General features: G+C 42.5%; 1 protein-coding gene across 4 annotated transcripts in view; it reads left to right on the forward strand.

Moving 5' to 3' along the window:
- The window catches only part of LOC131352262 (dipeptidyl aminopeptidase-like protein 6), a 269,434-nt gene that overhangs the window by 201,569 nt on the left and 47,656 nt on the right, over nucleotides 1-20,209 (forward strand). For all 4 annotated transcript variants that reach the window (XM_058388254.1, XM_058388261.1, XM_058388238.1 and 1 more), the window contains 6 exons: nucleotides 227-341; nucleotides 7,446-7,544; nucleotides 15,912-16,006; nucleotides 16,433-16,507; nucleotides 18,074-18,126; nucleotides 18,865-18,946. In XM_058388254.1, the coding sequence (XP_058244237.1) occupies nucleotides 227-341; nucleotides 7,446-7,544; nucleotides 15,912-16,006; nucleotides 16,433-16,507; nucleotides 18,074-18,126; nucleotides 18,865-18,946 (519 nt within the window). The remainder of the gene's footprint in view (nucleotides 1-226; nucleotides 342-7,445; nucleotides 7,545-15,911; nucleotides 16,007-16,432; nucleotides 16,508-18,073; nucleotides 18,127-18,864; nucleotides 18,947-20,209) is intronic.

Below are 20,209 nucleotides of genomic sequence, written 5' to 3' on the forward strand. Positions count from 1 at the left end.
GAAGGAACAAGTGATAATGTAAAGAAGAATGAAGGAGTTTTTAAGAACAAACAAACAAATGAATAAAGGAGAATTTAAAGACCAGAAGGAATAAAAGTCATGAGTCTCTACATCTGTGCTGATTTTCTCTCACTGTTATTGTGTTATTGTACTGAAGTTATCAATTCATCGTCATCTTCTCTCTCTCTCTCTCTCTCTCTCTCTCTGTGTGTGTGTGTGTGTGTAGGAGCTGGTGGGCAGTAATCCACCCCAAAGGAACTGGAAGGGAATACTGATCGCTCTGCTGGTCATCCTGGTCATCTGCTCTCTGATCGTCACTTCCGTTATACTGCTGACACCAGGTACACACACACACACACACACACACACATACACACACACACACAGAAATACAAAACATGTATTTCCTAATCAGAGGTCCTTCTGACCAATCAGACTCCAGCACTGTGGTGTAAATGTCTTTATCTGAACATTTTCCAGAAAGAAAAAAAGAAGGAAGGAGGGAAGGAAGGAGGAAGGAAGGATTTATATGATAATGACGATGATGATGATGATGATGGTTGTAGATGCCAGAGTGAAGGAAGGAGTGTGTAGAGAAGGATGAGAAAAGAAAGAGAAAGAAAGAAAGAAAGAAAGAAAGAAAGAAAGAAAGAAAGAAAGAAAGAAAGAAAGAAAGAAAGAAAGAAAGAAAGGGTGTCTAGAGAAAAAAGGAAGGTTAGGTTCCATCACCTCTTTCTTCATCATCAGCTCCTTCCTTCCACTGAGACAGGACCCACAGGTCGAGTCATGAAACACGTCACGTGAAACAGACGTCAGTCAGCGTGAATGTTACAGCAGTGCTGCTGAATTCTCTGTTGTGATTGGTCTCATCGTTTCTATAGCAACAGCTCATTCACAGGGATATGTACATTAACACGCAGCACATGAAGTTGTGTTCTCTGTGTTTATGTATCATGTATGGAAGGAGTCTCCAGTGTCAGAGGTGAAGCTGGACTCAAACTTAAGCAGCTTACAGACGTTTATGCTTCTTCTTTGTGGTTTCTATGGAAACATGATAAGAAGGAAGGAGTGTTATCTGCTATAAAGACACTGAGAACAAGAACTCCTTCCAAAGACAATCCACAACATTACATATAACTATAAATAGATTTACGTATATACACCAGTCAGGCATAACATTATGTCCACCTGCCTAATATTGTGTTGCTCCCCCTATTGCTGCCGAAACAGCCCTGACCCGATGAGGCATGGACACCACTAGATCCCTGAAGGTGTGCTGTGGGATCTGGCACAAAGATGTTAGCAGCAGATCCTTTAAGTCCTGTAAGTTGCGAGTTGGGGTCTCCAAGGAGGCCCATACAGGACTTAAAGAATTTACAAGACTTAAAGGATACTTTTGATAGATACTGACCACTGCAGACCGGGAACACCCCACAAGAGCTGCAGTTTTGGAGATGCTCTGATCCAGTGGTCTAGCCATCACAATTCGGCCCTTCATCAAACTCAAAGCTCAAATCCTTACACTTGTCCATTTTTCCTGCTTCTAACATCAACTTTGAGGACAAAATGTTGACTTGCTGCCTAATATATCCCACCCACTAACAGGTGCCATGATGAGGAGATACTCAGTCTTATTCACTTCACCGGTCAGTGGTCAGAATGTTATGGCTGATCGGTGTATGTATATGTATATGTAATTGGCGGCGCTGTAGGAGGATTAAACCACGTGTTTATGGCGTGTCGTTGTAGAGAAACAGAAGGAGCTCAGGCTTGTCTGCTCAGCAGCTTTGTGTTCCTCAGCCAGTGGGCACTAACTGCCTCTGACACCCTCTGATCTGATCAGTCAGACTACACCATGTTCCTCTCTCTCTCTCTCTCTCTCTCTCTCTCTCTCTCTTCATCTCGCCCACTCTCTGTTCAGAAATTCAGGAACACTCCACAGCATTGTGCCACGAGCTCTAACAAATCACCCCCCTGCAGCTATTTTTGGACTCGTGTCCCTTTGTTTCAGGAAGCGTCCTTTTTTTTCCAGGCAGGGATCACACTGAGGCCATCTCCCAGCTCTGCTCTCTCTCTCTGTTGTTTTTATATATAGCAGATATTTCAGGACAGAAACGTCAGGGCTTGCAGATGGATGTGTTTTGTTGGTGTGAAAATGCTTCCCATCAGACAGAATTTTTTCTCTCTCTCTGTCTCTCTTGTGAAGATTTGACAAAAATAAAGGGAGCTTGTTATACACGTTACCATAGTAACCGATAAAAGATGTCCCAGCTTCACCTCTGACTGTCACATAGCCCTGACACTGGAGACTCCTTCCACACATGCTCAGATTAATCATTTTACTTTTATTTTTTACTCTATATGTTAAAGGTTTTTTATTTTTAAATGACAGTAAATGAGATTGAGTAGAAAATCCATCAGAATCCTCTAGCGTGAAGGTTGATGAGTCCAACGTTTTCCTTATCCATTCACTTGACTAATCAACTATTTTTATTTTGAAATTTGATTCCTTGCATTTTTCTTTTTCCTAGAAGCTCAAAAAAATGTAATTTCCTCCTGTTTTCTCGTGTCCATGTAGATGATTGAGTGTGTTGGTCATGTTCCACTCCACAGTGGAGGTTAATATGAAGCTCATATGAAAGTAGACACTCAGGACTTTAAGAATTTGTAGTGTTTCAGAAGGATTTCTATTTTTAGACTACTAGGAATACATACATAGAAAAGTTCCAAAAATACAAAAATGGTTCATTTTTTTCCTACACAAAATGTTTCTATCTTCAAAGTAAATGTTGATCTCAAACCCATTCCTGCTCTCTGAGATGTTCTCCAAGTGCTTGTTCATCTAAAAAGCAGCTCAGATTTCATCTTCAACCAGTAACATTCTGTGTAAGGTTCTCCAACAGAGGGAAAAACACACGACTAAAACACACTGCTGCTGTTAGAGACTAAATATGTAACAGGTTAAGCTAGCTAGCTAGGAAAAAGCAATATTTCTTAGCGAATGTTTTCGTAGAATCTGCTCTGAAAGGTTTTGCAGATTTTGACCAGAGTAAGTCTAAAGACGAAGGGATAAAATCACACTTGTGATGTAAGTGGAATGCAACAGTGGAGAGAGAGAGAGAATGCGGTAATAAGCCGTATTGATGATAACTCAGTTTAATGAGGTTTCCGTAACAACATGCTGCTGAAGAGATGGAGTCCTCAGCTCTGTGTCACACACACACACACACACAGACACACACACACTAATCACGTCTCCTGCTTCTGGTTCTGCTGTTCAGTGAAGTGAAGCACTGAGATCAGATCTGATGTGGAGAATGATTTCAGAATAAATCAGAACAGGCATCTGATAACACACACACACAAACACACACACACACACAAACACACACACACACATCATCATCATCATTTTCATCATGAGAGTGTGTGATATAAATAGATAGATAGACAGACCAATAGATAGATAGATAGATAGATAGATAGATAGATAGATAGATAGATAGATAGATAGATAGATAGATAGATAGATAGATAGATAGATAGATAGATAGTGTATACTGACAGAGCAGTGAGAGTGTGTGTGTGTGTGTGTGTGTGTGTGTGTGTGTGATGAAAATGATGATGCGAGTGCACTGATGGATCTCTCTCTGTTTCTCACTCCGACTTCATCTGCACTGTATCGCTGCAGAAACACATCTTCCATTTCAATGCATATGATTTATTTGGCTCCGCGGCGCACGTCCTTCATCTCCAGCTGTCTGGACGGTGATGCCGAGCGAATCGGAATGGCCTCATCATCACGCAGACGCACAAAACAACCACTCACAAACATATTTATATGCAAACACATGTGATCGCAAATGGTTCTCACTGGGAACAGCTCATAAATTCTAGGACGAAGATGGAAACCCTAAGGGATATCGGCGGAGCACGCTGTCTCCACGGTGATGAGGAATGACGTCGTCTGGACGATCGAAGGGATAAAAAAATATTAGCGGTGTTTAAAATCCTGTCAAGCTAATAGCACCGGCAAAACACTTGATGCCTCACACCGAGGCATAACACACTCAGAGGTACAGCTTCCACATGCCTCCCTCACATGCCTCTGATTGGCTAGTGTAAGCTCCTCCCACTCAGAGAACACACCTGATTTTCCTCCACATTCCGGAGTTCAGGGTGTAGCTTCCTGACTCTCAAACAGAATCTGGACGAATTATCCATCCTGATTGGTTGATCCTGTTTAACCCTTCTAACCAGTACACCAGTGTCAATAGAATGGAAATGGACTTGCGAGATGTTTTCAGTCTGAATAAAGAATGTTCAGGCTGTGAGTCCGATCTAAATGGTGTTCAGTGCGTTTTAGACGTGTGTTTTTCCCTCTGTTACAGAACCTTATGTAGCAGGTGTGCTTTTAGAACAGTATTTTGTGATTCCACTTTCCATGACCATATTTGGAGTTGCTGTGTGTATCTGGCAACCATGCTGATTTGAGAAGTTAGCGCACTTAGCATCTTCCCAGCCTGCATGTGAGTTCACAGTGGTAGCTCTCAAACGTTTATGTGGTAAATAAATTAGACCTATATTTAACATAAACAGATGATTTCACTCTGTGAACTTGTATAATTGTGATTATAAGTCCCTCTGCCATGTACACACATAAGTATTGTTGATCATTTTTCTTTTCATTTCTCTTTTTAACAGTTTTGCTTAACGAATGTAATCTTATCTTTAGCAGTGTTGTGCACTGCTGCCACGCGCTGCTTTATTTGCTTTATTTGCTGCACAAGTCCGAAAATGTGCCTGTATACGTGTTGCCCAGACCCAATAAATGAGGATTGGCAAGGATTTTGGTGTATTGAGCTTATTACACAACGCAACGCAGAGACACCGCTGCACTTACACAGAATTTTACTGGTGGAAGATGAAATTTTAGCGGCTTTTTAGATTGGAGAACATCTCAGAGAGCAGAAATGGGTTTGATATCAACGTTTACTTTGAAGATACAAACATTTGTGTAGGGAAAAAAATTATTTTTGGAAGCTTTCTCTGAATATATCACCCCTAATAGTCTAGAGAAAACAGAAATCCTTCTGAAACACTACAAATTCACTACAAAGTCCTGAGTGTCTACTTTCATATGAGCTTCATATTCACCACCACTGTGGAGTGGAACATGACCAACACACTCAATCATCAACATGGACACAACAAAAAAGGGGGGAAATTACATTCTTCAGCCTCTTTTGCCATTTTTTGTCATTTTTTTTGCCACTACCTCACTCTCCCCATCACATGAGAGGGTGAACACTAGCATGTGCTTTCTCTGAGAATCCAGTGCTTTCGTTTCTCAAACTTTACTAACTGCCCTCTTTCACATACACAAGCTCACAACTGACCGTTAACTGATAACAATTAGAACCTGAGAGCTTCCTAATAACCGCCACTGTGGAGCAGAACATGACCAAGGCACTCAATCATCCACATGGATATGATAAAACTGGAGGAAACAATATTCTTCAATCTCTGGGGTTAAAAAAAGGCATAAAAGCAGATGGTAGGAAATTAAATGTGTTCTAACGAACTGAGGGGCGTGTTTAATTGACGTCTGAGATGAAGGGATATGGTTTAATATTGAGGAATTCTAATAATAATAATAATAATAATAATAATAATAATAATCATGTGACATCACTAACACACTGTCAGTTCCATTAACAACTTAATTAACACTCCTATTAGACAAGTTTCGTGTTTTTTTTATTAATAAATCAAATAAACACCTGAGTTAACCAGAGCTGGTGAATCCAGAGTGCTAATTAAGATGCTAATTCAGTTCCATTCATTAGCATGCTGTGATTTAATGTGGGCTAATTTATGCTGATTCTGAGGAAAGGATTGGAGCAGGCGGTAAAAGTTCAGTGCATTTCATTAACATTTACACAAAATGTCAATTAATACATCTGTTCCCGCCCACGTTACTCACACGTCCTCTCACACGATAGAGTGCTGAACTTCCCGCTGTACTGGTCCTGAGTCAGTAAACTACATGCTGCCTCAGTGAAACTGGATGTAAATGAAATACTCCTCCTGGTTTTGTTCTTTTTCAGCACTCGGTCCTCTCGCCTTTAATCTGAAACACTCCATTACATCAAATTTCCATCTGTGGATTTTATAAAACTCTTATTTATGAACTCTTCTCTGAGTAATTTTCCTCCAGCGTGTCCCTCAGTGCTGTGAAATGCTGCATTCTGATTGGTCAGGTTTATATTAATGCACTTATTGTTATTGCTTTATTAACTTCAGGGTTACAGCACCAGCACTTCATCACACACACACACACACACTCTTTCTCTCTCTCTCATACACACACACACACTCTTTCTCTCTCTCTCTCTCTCTCTCTCTCTCTCTCTCTCTCATACACACACACACACTCTTTCTCTCTCTCTCATACACACACACACACACTCTTTCTCTCTCTCTCTCTCTCTCTCTCTCATACACACACACACACTCTTTCTCTCTCTCTCATACACACACACACACTCTTTCTCTCTCTCTCATACACACACACACACTCTTTCTCTCTCTCTCATACACACACACACACTCTTTCTCTCTCTCTCATACACACACACACTCTTTCTCTCTCTCTCTCTCTCTCTCTCTCTCTCACATTCACACACCCACACACTCTTTCGCTCTCTCTCTCTCTCTCTCTCTCATACACACACACACACACTCTTTCTCTCTCTCTCTCTCTCTCTCTCTCTCTCTCTCTCTCTCTCTCTCTCATACACACACACACACACACTCTCTCTCTCTCTCTCTCTCATACACACACACACACTCTTTCTCTCTCTCTCTCTCTCTCTCTCTCTCTCTCATACACACACACACACACTCTTTCTCTCTCTCTCTCTCTCTCTCTCTCTCTCTCTCTCTCTCTCATACACACACACACACTCTTTCTCTCTCTCTCTCTCTCTCTCTCTCTCTCTCATACACACACACACACTCTCTCTCTCTCTCTCTCACACACACACTCCCTCACTCCCTCTCTCTCTCTCTCTCTCTCTCTCATACACACACACACACACACTCTTTCTCTCTCTCTCTCTCTCATACACACACACTCTCTCTCTCTCTCTCTCTCTCTCTCTCTCACACACACACACACTCCCTCACTCCCTCCCTCCCTCTCTCTCTCTCTCTCTCTCTTTCTCTCATACACACACACACACTCTTTCTCTCTCTCTCTCTCTCATACACACACACTCTCTCTCTCTCTCTCTCTCTCTCTCTCTCTCTCTCTCACACACACACACTCCCTCACTCCCTCCCTCCCTCTCTCTCTCTCTCTCTCTTTCTCTCATACACACACACACACACTTTCTCTTACAGATCTCTGTAAGGTGTTTTTTCTCTGTCTCTGTGGTCAGGTGAGGACGACAGTCTGGCCCTGAAAGGGAAGCTGACAGTGGAAGATGTCTTTGGCAAGAACTTCAGAGTTCATGATCCAAAGGCCAAATGGATCAGTGGTGAGCAGCAGATTCCCTTTACACCTCTAACCTGACAATCAAAGGCACTGCTAATCAACAGAATGGAAACATCTGGAATCATGTCACGTGATGATTAGAGCTGAGCTGTTAGCAATGAGCTGAGCTGTTAGCAATGAGCTGTTAGCATTAGAGCTGAGCTGTTAGCATTGAGCTGAGCTGTTAGCAATGAGCTGTTAGCACTGAGCTGAGCTGTTAGCATGTGTGTGTGTGTTTGTTTGTGTGTATTTGTGCATGTGTGTGTATTTGATTATGTGTGTGTTTATCTGTGAGTATTTATTTGTGTGTGTTTATTTATGTGTGAGTATATATTTGTGTGTGTGTGTGTGTGTGTGTCAGGAACCACTGGGACAGTTCCCTGCCAGACCACTGGAGTGAATTGTCGGAGCCTGCTTTGTTGTGTGTGTTCCCCATGTACTTTGTGCCACGCCCCTCCTATTGTTCTGCCTTCCCGCCTTGTCACCTTTTCCCCATGTACCTTGATGCCTGGACCTATATATGAACCCTTGTGTACCTGTCAGGGTCAGTCATTGTTTGGTGTTGTCTGATGTTTGTTTGTTTGTTTACCTGTCCGTTCAGCAGGATGTTGGTTTGTTCATATGGCTGTTTTTAGTTTCCTGTGAGACGAGGAGTCTCCAGTGTCAGCACTCTGTAGTCTTCACTTCAGAACCGAGGATGTTCCACTCCAGGGTTTTACAGTAACATCACTAGCAGCTCTGAGCTGCTGCTTAGGGAATGATTATTAAAGTGAGAAGATAAACTACACATCAATCAAAATCACAGTGTTATTGTTTACAAATAAAAATGTAATCACTGCTAATTTGCTGTGGTATAAAAGAGGAATAAAGACTTCAGGACTGTCAGGAGTGGTTCGAGGAGGTGGATGGAGGTGGATACAAGAAATAGATGAAGCACAAAGAGGCACATGTCAAACATGACAGAGAAAAAAGGGTAGAGAGCCTGTATCAGGCCACGTTACACCACCATGTTACACCACCACGTTACACCACCATGTTACACCACCATGTTACACCACCACGTTACACCACCATGTTACACCACCACGTTACACCACCACGTTACACCACCACGTTACACCACCACGTTACACCACCACGTTTCACCTCCACGTTACACCACCATGTTACACCACCACGTTACACCTCCACGTTACACCACCACGTTACACCACCACGTTACACCACCATGTTACACCACCATGTTACACCACCACGTTACACCACCACATTACACCACCACGTTACACCACCACGTTACACCACCACGTTACACCACCATGTTACACCACCACGTTACACCACCACGTTACACCACCACGTTACACCACCATGTTACACCACCATGTTACACCACCACGTTACACCACCACGTTACACCTCCATGTTACACCACCACGTTACACCACCATGTTACACCACCATGTTACACCACCACGTTACACCTCCATGTTACACCACCATGTTACACCACCATGTTATACCACCATGTTACACCACCACATTACACCTCCATGTTACACCACCATGTTACACCACCATGTTACACCACCACGTTACACCACCACATCCTGGATTATTTAGACTTGTGTGGTGGACCTTTGGGACTGTAGTCATCATAGCAGACATCAGCTGAGGGCTGAGATGTTCTTGGTTTTAAGATGTCTCAGGTATCTCCTCAGTGGTCAGCCAATCTTCACTGGTTAGTGTGCTGGGCACAGATTGAAAACCTCTTCACAAGCTTCATCATGGAGGATGTTTTGTACACCAGCCATGAATTGCAGATGGCAGGTCTAAAGCCAAACAAGCTTGGATTTCTGAGATGTTCTACAGATGGATCAGCAGATCTGAGAGGTCAGCATCTCCCATGGTCTTGTTGTAAGCTGAGATCACATTAATACCCTTGTTGAGATTCATTTGGACTCCTTGTTGAACCTTCTTATATTTTGTGGCTGGAAAACCCAGACATGTTTGTGGAACATGTTAAGGATTCAGGGCTGCTGTTTGTGTGGGAGTTATCAGTGAAATGGATCCACCTACAAATAAGCTTACGTCTTTTCACTGGCATTGAATCAGTTACAAAAGGAAAGAAAGAATCAGCGTGGCAGCCGTCTTCGAGTGAAGAGAATGAAAAGGCTCCCATGAAAGGAAAGCACTTGACTGAAGCTCTCTTATTTCATGCAAGGTTGTGTTAGTGGAGGATCCTGTTGGCTGAACTGATTTATTTGCTCTAAAATACATGACACCATCTGATCTGTGAAAAGCAATGTCAAATATGAAAGCATTTATTCAGGATTTGGGAATATTGGATCAGAAGGAATTAGATGTCTGTGCACCAGATTCTTCCTCTTTCTTTAGCGGTCATTGGAAAGGTCAAAAAAAGTCATCAGGATCAGGAAGATAAGCTGTCATTTTAGAAAGAGTTGATCACTGAGTTTTCCAAAAAGAATTCCTCTTGCCCCCTGTCATCATCTGAGTCACTGACATTTTCTACCTCTATATTAATATCTTTTGACAGTCAAGAAACTTCAGGGTTTCACAGCCATCACAGCCATCCTTATCCTCCTTGACCTTTGATACAATGCCTTCGATACAATCAGCTACAAGGGTCTCTTTTCCAACCCCAGCATGAAAATGGTTTGCTTCCTCCATGAAAGGACATTCACACCTGCTTCATGCAGGTTCTCCACTTGTTCTCCACTCAGTGCTTGGTGGGTAACTGCTCTGTTCTTCCACTTCCTCACCTTCCTACTCTGTCAGTGAGGTCATATTATCACATGGGTTCATCCTGGGTTCATCCTCCACACACTTAACGCGTCTACACAGATCTCAACATGACATCTCATCATGAGTGGCAGATAATCACCTGAAATTTAATCCCAGAAAATCTGAGCTGCTGTACATCCCTGGTGAGTTATCCCCATCTCCAGATCTTGTGATCTTCTTTGACAACTCATAAATCTGTCAGTGCACAGAACCTCGGGGTGACAAGAACAAGCAACTGCCCTTATTGTCTGACATGTTGGTATGAAGAGAGTTTTTGCACTTTTTCTTCACAGTAAAGACACTCTGAATGCCACACTTGCCATAGAGAGTTCCTCTTCAGACCACCTTTTGAACTTCACTTCCTGTGTGTGTTCACACCTGTGTTTCCCTGATTAATTACCCTATTTAACTGTGTTTTCCCTTTTATTTGCCAAGCATTATATGGTGTAATTGTTGCTGTGTTTGTATCATGACTAGCTTTTTCCCTGTATTTGTTTGTTTATTATTTGTTTTACCATTAAGCACACTTGCATCCAACACCCTGAATTTGTGACAGAATGCTTGGCCTGAATATGGATGCCACAGAATTTGGGGCTGCTAAGGCAGGAGTTGGCAGTGCAGGTTCTTCTCCTCAAGCAGCGCCAGCAGCAGCTTGAAAAACTGGCTAGCAATTGCAATAACATCACTGCAATGATGTCCTTGACAAAAAAAACTGTTGGGGAGGGAGGCACAAGCCCAGATTGGGGATTTTGTCACCATCTCTTCCTGTCCTACAGAGAAAGTTGCCCCCTGCCAAGCTGGTGAATTCACCCTCCACCCTGCTCCATTGTGGACGTCATGCTGCCTCCCTGCTCGGCTTTGCCCCGGTCACCACAGCATCCAGAAGCCTCTGGCACACCCCCACAGCCTCAATGTGGCCATCACTTGCTTCCTCTGGCCTCGCCACATTCGTAGCATCTCCCTTCTGGCCATGTCAACCCTGCAGACTGTCAAGAAATCCTCCTATCTGAATAGTATTGTTGCTGAATTTCTACCAGCTTGGTTCCATAACCCAGATGGCACACTAATACTTCCTCTTACTGAATATTTACTCTCAGAGCAATTGGTAAAAAAATACATTTGTTTTGAGAATGTGGTCTAAGGGATTCTTTGTGTTTATTCATTTTAAGGTTTCCACAAATTCGCTATTTTGTAATCTTGAGAAAGGCCTTAATATCACTCTAATATGGTCAAGTTTTCCAAAATTAACCATCGTGTATCCTGGGGGTTCCATAGAAATTTCTTGCCTTTCAAGTCTTGCCTTGTCTCTTCCTGAAAAGTTAAGCCTGGCACTTGTGCACTGAAGAGCTGTTGTTCTGTCTGGTTATTCCTCCTACTCTTTATTTACCTGTTTGAAGGCTTGTGAAAGTGGCTCAGTCCGATACGTGGCACGCGATATGTGATTAGCATGCTGTGTGTGTATGAGCCATGCGCTGAAATCCACAGTGAATTCCTTGATGTGGTGTGTGTTTTGTGTTTTGGACCCTGACCTGACTGATTAGAGCTCGGGATATCACCAGCCCATTATTATTAATCTGCATTGGCCTGTCAGGATCGATTAGCTTTAAGATTCACCGAGCACTCGACATTGCGGCCAGCGAAGCTAGGCGATTAACAATTATGCGTTAATAGAGCTGGGATTAAATTTATAGTTATTGTGTGTGAACTGTTAGGTATATCAGTCTAGTATTAGCTTTATGTGTTTTCTGTGCTGTTTATAAAGATATAAAGTTAGTCTCTTGACTACCGGGAAGTAATTTACAGGCATGATGTTGATATTTCTGGTACAGAGCTACAATATTGCACAGTTCAGTAGTTCAGTACTTGGAGACATTTTTTTAGATTCTATTTTCTCTGCTTCTTGATTATATCTCTGCTCTATTTATCAGCTCCATGCTGCATTAGAGGGTTAGTTCTGATGTCACTGCGTTCAAAACCATCATTTTTCAAGGTGGTTTCTACCCCAAGGCCAGCAGGTGCCTCAATAAATTCATTAGGAACACAAAAAATCTCTTGTTGCTGTTCTACATACTGTGTTCTATTAGACACTTTATTATTGCACATTGTGCTTGTCATGTCCTGTGTTGCACGTCAGATACGTTATGTTGCTTAAATAATCCACAGAGTGTATGTAGATTATAATAAAGAGCTTCAACTAGTGTTCTAGTATTCACACCTGCAGCTGGAAATCTCTAAGGTCCTTCTGATCCCATTGAGTTTCAGAAAAATCAATGGTTTCTATTATAGATACTAACCTTCGTTTGACCTTCCATAATAATTTTCAAATATTGGCTATTGATTGCAAAATATTTCCATTGAGTGTTGTTCTTTTATTCATCTCACGAATAAACGTCTGGCTTCATGCAGGGAAACGTCTCCGAATAAATGTATGCAATTTGCACTCCTAATTTTCACATCATTCTTAATTAGCTATCAATTTACTAATTAAAATTAAAAATGCATCTGTCTACTCTTGGTAAGAATTTGTCACGTATGTCCTTTGTCCTCTGTTCTTTTTTTGTGTGTGTGTAATGGACTCTCGTTCTCATTCTGCACTCCACTGCTGCTTGGTAATTGTGATTAAATGGCTCTATAATCATCTCATTAGTGGAACAGAAAGATCAGATCCTTCAGCGTGGGGTATAAACCAAACAGCTATGTCACTCCAGGATTTAAATAGTTAGCACTCAGTGTGGCCTGGACCATCTGGTTTCTCTACTTTACTGACACGGTTCCTCTATATCTCACTCACTGTAGTCATTAACCAAACCTGTGTACGGCGTTTTAACCCTTAAACTCTGATTTGTATCTGTGAAGGAGAAGGATGGAGTGGAGGAGAGGCTTTATTCGTTGCTGGCAGATCTTAAAATCTGAAATCCAAACCCTGGAAAAAGGGAAGCAGTAGCAGGAAGAGTGTGTTAACCTCAGCAGGGACAGCAGCGGAGTTTGGAAACACTGTAGATAACAGAACAAACAGTGCTGCGGAAGTCAGGAGCAGATCAAAGTCTGCAGTCCCGCACTGGGAAACGAATTATAAAGATAGCAGGTGACAGCAAGTGCACTCAGCTGGAGATAGTGTACATCAATAGAGCAGGGGAGATTAGGTTCAGGACATGGCCCGAGGCGCTAGCGTGGCTGAGCGATGAGGACGGAGAAGAGCTCGGTGAGCCGAACATGTCTGTGTGCACGCAGTTATAAATCGATTCTGAGAAAAGGAAGACAGGAAGAAGAGGAGAAGTGAAGCTACAGGGGAAAGTGTTCACAAGGAAATGAAAAATCAGTTCATTCCAGAAATAAATAGACGAGTCACGATGTTTAACAGTGACCTTTAAATAAGTAATAAACCTCAGGAGATACTCTTAGCCCCTGGAGCTGATTATATATTGAGACAATGTCCATTGTTAAAAGCCCTATACAAATAAATTGAATTGAAATTTCTGTAGCAACATGTCCCTAAGGCTTTTATTCCTCTTAACCTGGCAATTTTCTAAAATTCCTTTTCTGTTTATAGATATTGAACGAAACAAGTTAGTGCCTGTTTTCAGTTACAGAAGGAAAAGGAGCAACATCCTACTTCCTGTTTATGTTTTATTAGCACTGTGTGGTCAAGGACAGTTAGCATGATGTCTTCAGCAGTGTTTTTCTTCTTCCCAACTGCGTTTTTGACCTTTTGCTATTCTCAGTTTTGATTAGTGGACGTTGACTAGGGGATTATTTCTGCCTGGTTTTGACATTTCAGATGATTACTGTGTCTGACCTTTGCTCTTTTTTAAAATTATGCTGTTTGGTCTGTTTTCTGTCAAAACATTGAAGCTGGTCCTCCTGCCTTTTCTGAACACTATAAACAGCCTCTGTTTTTTATCTCTTCTGATGTTTATACAATAAAAATCAAGTAGAGAACATGAAATCCTTAGACCAGGAGAACTTTACCTCTACCTTTACAGCTTTACCTCTGACGCTGGAGACTCCTTCCATATGTGATAAACGTCTCGTAACAGAAAACACTTTAAGATTTATATTAGGTCTTATTAGGGTTTTTAATATAAATCTGTTTTGAGGAAACAAAAGCACTTCCTGTTATTATTTATGTTCTAGATTTTGTTCTAAACTCTTTCCATGTCCTGACGAAACAAAGCCAGCATTAGCATGTTAACCGCCAAGTCGAGCTCACCAGCTAGAAAACTCAGCAGCCATTTTGGAATATACACGCCACAAATCAGCACTGGTTTTGAGAAACTGGGCACCAGTCATGTGTTTGAGCCAGGTGCTCAGGTTCAGGCTCTGTGAAACATATCTGTGCTGCCAGGATAAACCATCTTCTGCTCAAATTTTTAATAGCTTTTATATTTATTTATTTATATAAAACTGCAGACTTCCTGAAGCCAAAAAATCCAAAAGGGAGAAAATCATGTTAAAAGATTTCATTGCAGTTCTGCTAACAGACAACAAGCCTAGTGGTACTTTTATAACCCAATCTACTGACAGAAAAACAAAACCTGAGTAAAAATATTCAAGAACTGGAAACGAGTTCTTACTTTAATTATCAGCATCTACATCCACGTCTCTGTCTCACCATCACACGTGGAGTTTAAACACGAGCTTCATCATCATCATCACCATCATTGTCGTTTCACCCTACTGCTCTCTCAAACCATTTCTGCTTTGTGGCACGGTGCATTATCCTGCTGAAAGAGGCCACAGCCATCAGGGAATAGCATTTCACACGGGTCAGCCTTCACTCCCCACGTGCATCAGTGAGCCTTGACCGCCCATGACCCTGTCTCCGGTTCACCACTGTTCCTTCCTTGGACCACTTTTGATAGATACTGACCACTGCAGACCGGGAACACCCCACAAGAGCTGCAGTTTTGGAGATGCTCTGATCCAGTGGTCTAGCCATTTGGCCCTTTTGGTCAAATCCTTAGGCTTGTCCATTTTTCCTGCTTCTAACATCAACTTTGAGGACAAAATGTTCACCTGCTGCCTAATATATCCCACCCACTAACAGGTGCCATGATGAGGAGATACTCAGAGTTATTCACTTCACCGGTCAGTGGTCAGAATGTAATGGCTGACCGGTGTATACCACACAGTTCACTCTTTGCAAAGTTTTGCCGGTTTATCTGTTTGTTTCCATTGATTTCCTTGGCTTTCCGTGTATGACAGTTTTCCTATTTTTCAGTTTTTGCTTTTGTCTTTGTGTTTATTTGGATTTTTCTGTTTTTTGGACTCTTCCTGTTTCCAGTTTGTTCTCGCTGTCTCATGATTTGGATTTGTATGCTCCGATTTCTTAATAAAACTGCGCACATAAATTCTACCTCCACTCCACCTGCGTCACTGTTACAGCACTCTTCTTTGTTTTGATGATGACGTGACTGAGCAGGAGCGCCGCTATTATCTAGACATCACCAATCACAATGAGCTAGACCTGTTCCCAAAATGACACAAAAAAAAACAGTGCCGTTCAGGGTCACTTCCTCTGTCCTTCCAGAATAAGGTTGCAGTTCTTTTTTTTTTCCCTCTCTAGGTACGGAGCTCCTGTACCGCACTCGTGAAGGTGATGTGGTCAAGCTCAACGTGGAGACGAATGAAAGTACAGTGGTGGTCCCTAACAGGAAGTTTGTAAGCCTCTTTTTCTACATATACAAGTAACACACACACATCTTAAAAAAAAGTGTTAATATTTCTCAGAGGAAAGTTCCTGGTGCTCAAAGTCAGGTCAGGCAGCATCTCGACACCTTCACATCTGAGAAACATTTTGGAAAGATAAAGATAAAATCTTAGAAATAATTTTAATATAAGGAGGATGAATATGATGAGATATGAATGAGAAATTTGAGAGCAGTCTCCTGCAAATATATTGCTACATGAATGGTCCTGTTTTTAATAATCACATTAGTCACTGATAATCTGTTTAAATTGAACAATATGGTGTCAGCTCTCTGTATTCTGCAGGATTGAGTACTCTGAGAGAGAACAGCACACAGCACACTCCTATCAGACATGCAGGAACACAAACCTGGCAATTCTTCTCTCTCTGCTTTACAGGAAATGTATAAGGCCAGTGACTATGAGCTTTCTCCAGACATGAAGCATGTACTGCTTGCTTACAATGTGCAGCCGGTAAAACACACACACACACTCACACACACTCACACACACACACACACACAAACAAACACTGCACAGGGACAGAGGGGGTGAGAGGGAAAATGTGTGAACTAGTTTCTTATTCCATGTCCGTCGCAGCATCGCCTTGATGGATGACAGCGCTGTCCCCTAACTGTCATTACACACACACACACACACACAACTCTCTCTGTAACTCTGTCACACACTCACTTGTCCTTCACGGAGGATTTTTCTTTCGTTCTCTCTCCTTCTCTTCTTGTTTACCTTTCTGTCCCAGTGACCCTCTCTTCTCTTCTCTTCTCTTCTCTTCTCTTCTCTTCTCTTCTCTTCTCTTCTCTTCTCTTCTCTTCACTTCTCTTCTCTTCTCTTCTCTTCTCTTCTCTTCTCGTGTGTGTGTGAGAGAGATAGAGAAACAAGCGAATGCATGTCTAGCATGCTAATCTGCAGCAGTTTACACTTTATCTATAGGACACGGGTTAGTGATCTGTTCGTTTCCCAGCATGCACTGCAGTGTCTCTGTCACAGCGGATGATAGAGGTGTGTGTGAGAGACTGATAACTGTGTTACAGATTCTGCTAAAGGATTTTAGACTGAAAGAAACAACTAGCACATTAACCGACCTTCACACCCACAAACTGACCCCTGCCCATTGACCACTCAACCCAGTGATCAACTGATGAACCTGCTCACCCAAACAAACCACCAACCCACACATTAAATCACGGGTTAGTAGATCAGTAGGATGGTCGATTAGTGGGACACACCAAAGATTTACTAACTCACCCAGTCACTGTTCACCAGACTAATCAACCCATTCAAAACCAACTGATCAATCTGTTCACCCACCGACTGACTGACCCATCTATCTGCTCACTACCCCCCACCCCCGATCTACCAACCCACCCATTCACCCACCCCTGATTTAACAACCCACCCACCCCTGATCTACAAACCCACCCACCCCAATCTACAAACCCACCCACCCCGATCTACAAACCCACCCACCCCTGCTCTACAAACCCACCCACCCCGATCTACAAACACACCCATCCACCCACTCCTGATCTACAAACCCACCTATCCCTGATCTACAAACCCACCTATCCCTGATCTACAAACCCACCTATCCACCCAGTTCTACCAATACTGTAACCCATCCACCCAGTTTTACCAACACCCTAACCCACCCACCCCTGATCTACCAACCCACTTACCCGCCCAGTTCTACCAACCCCCTAACCCACCCACCCAGTTCTACTAACGCACTTACCCACCCAGTTTTACCAACCCCTAACCCACCCACCCTGGATCTAACAACCAACTTACCCACCCAGTTCTACTAACCCCTTTCTCCACCCACCCCTTATCTCCTCTCACCCACCCAAACCTGATTTACCAACCCACTTACCCACCCAGTTCTACACACACACTCATCTACTGAGTCAACCTAATTTCACTCACCCCACATATTACACTTCAACTCACTTCAACTAGCAGGAGAGCCTACTAACTCACAGCTGCCATCTTACTATCTCTCTCTCTCTCTCTCTCACACAGATTTATCAGTACTCTTTCACTGCATACTACATCATTTGTAGTTTGGAGTCCCCGTAAGTATACGCACACACACACACACACACACAGCAATAGCAACAATAGCAGGCCAAACATTAATAATCTGTTAACACTTAAATGGTTCCTCATTAGCCAGATATGCATGATGTATGCTCATAAAAGATAACAAGGATCAAATCAACACACTAACTCACATATTCAGACAAAACTGAAAGATTTACTTACACACAACACAACATACCACAACCATGATCAAATCTAGTCAGTCAGTGTTGATTAATTTTCCCCCGAACATCAGCTCCGACTGCATTCATTATGGTTTCCATAGTAACAGCTCATACACGGGGACGTGTACAGCAGGTGCTCCACACAAACACACATTAAAACAATTTTTGATGCGGTGAAGTATTCTGTGAGGAGACATGAGTTTGTATGATGTGTGGAACGAGTCTCCAGTGTCAGCGCTTCAGGACAGAGGAGTTTAGACTTCTTTGCGGTTTCTCAGTAACATGACAAGTCATCATTTTTCTCTTATTTACTTGAAGAGAGAGAAGAAAGAGAAGATGGTGATGGAAACATTGTTTATAGCTGCTATAATTTAGGAGAGAACAGAAAGTAAAGTCTCACAGATGTTCAGCAAACAACAATATAACTATAAAGAGATAAAAAGTACAATGCCATTAAATTTAACTCCACATCATCTCACACTCTGCTTCATTCAGAGGACAGCATGCAATAAATAAGTAGCATGTTTTTGTGTTTTTTCTTCATAGGGAAACATGGATTCTGAATCCTCCAGAAGTGCGAAATGCTCCTCTTCAGTATGCAGGATGGGGACCACGTGGCCAGCAGCTGGTGAGAAGCAACTACAGTTATCTCAAGTCTCCATCACACACCAACTTTACACAAAATGATCATTAGCTTAGCAGTTATCAAACACCTTGGGTCTCAATAAAACAGAGTTTGGAGTCATGAAGAAAATGGCAGCATGTTCCAGAGTTGGGGAACATCATGTACATCAGTGCTAGTCAGGCTAAGATAGCATAAAAATCTAGTGCTTTATTTATACGATGGTGTGAAAGATGATTGTGTGAAGGTGGTGGTATGAAAGGTGATTCTGTGAAAGGTGATGGTGTAAAGGGTGATGGTCTGAATGGTGATGGTGTGAAGGGTGATGGTGTGAAAGGTGATGGTGTGAAGGGTGATGGTGTGAAAGGTGATAGTGTGAAAGGTGATAGTGTGAAGGGTGATAGTGTGAAAGGTGATAGTGTGAAAGGTGATAGTGTGAAGGGTGAAAGTGTGAAGGGTGATGGTGTGAAAGGTGAAGGTGTGAAAGGTGATGGTCTGAATGGTGATGGTGTGAAAGGTGATGCTGTGAAAGGTGATGGTGTGAAAGGTGATGGTGTGAAGGGTGATGGTGTGAAAGGTGATGCTGTGAAAGGTGATGGTGTGAAAGGTGATGCTGTGAAAGGTGATGGTGTGAAAGGTGATAGTGTGAAGGGTGATGGTGTGAAAGGTGAAGGTGTGAAAGGTGATGGTCTGAATGGTGATGGTGTGAAAGGTGATGCTGTGAAAGGTGATGGTGTGAAAGGTGATGGTGTGAAGGGTGATGGTGTGAAAGGTGAAGGTGTGAAGGGTGATGCTGTGAAAGGTGATGGTCTGAATGGTGATGGTGTGAAGGGTGATGGTGTAAAAGGTGAAGGTGTGAAGGGTGATGCTGTGAAAGGTGATAGTGTGAAAGGTGAAGGTGTGAAAGGTGAAGGTGTGAAAGGTGATGGTCTGAATGGTGATGGTGTGAAAGGTGATGGTCTGAATGGTGATGATGTGAAAGGTGAAGGTGTGAAAGGTGAAGGTGTGAAAGGTGATGGTCTGAATAGTGATGGTGTGAAAGGTGAAGGTGTGAAAGGTGATGGTCTGAATGGTGATGATGTGAAAGGTGAAGGTGTGAAAGGTGAAGGTGTGAAAGGTGATGGTGTGAAAGGTGAAGGTGTGAAAGGTGATGGTGTGAAGGGTGATGGTGTGAAAGGTGATGGTCTGAATGGTGATGATGTGAAAGGTGAAGGTGTGAAAGGTGAAGGTGTGAAAGGTGATGGTGTGAAAGGTGAAGGTGTGAAAGGT

Source organism: Hemibagrus wyckioides, linkage group LG01 (genome assembly GCF_019097595.1).
Source record: "Hemibagrus wyckioides isolate EC202008001 linkage group LG01, SWU_Hwy_1.0, whole genome shotgun sequence".
NCBI classification, from domain to species: Eukaryota; Metazoa; Chordata; class Actinopteri; order Siluriformes; family Bagridae; genus Hemibagrus; species Hemibagrus wyckioides.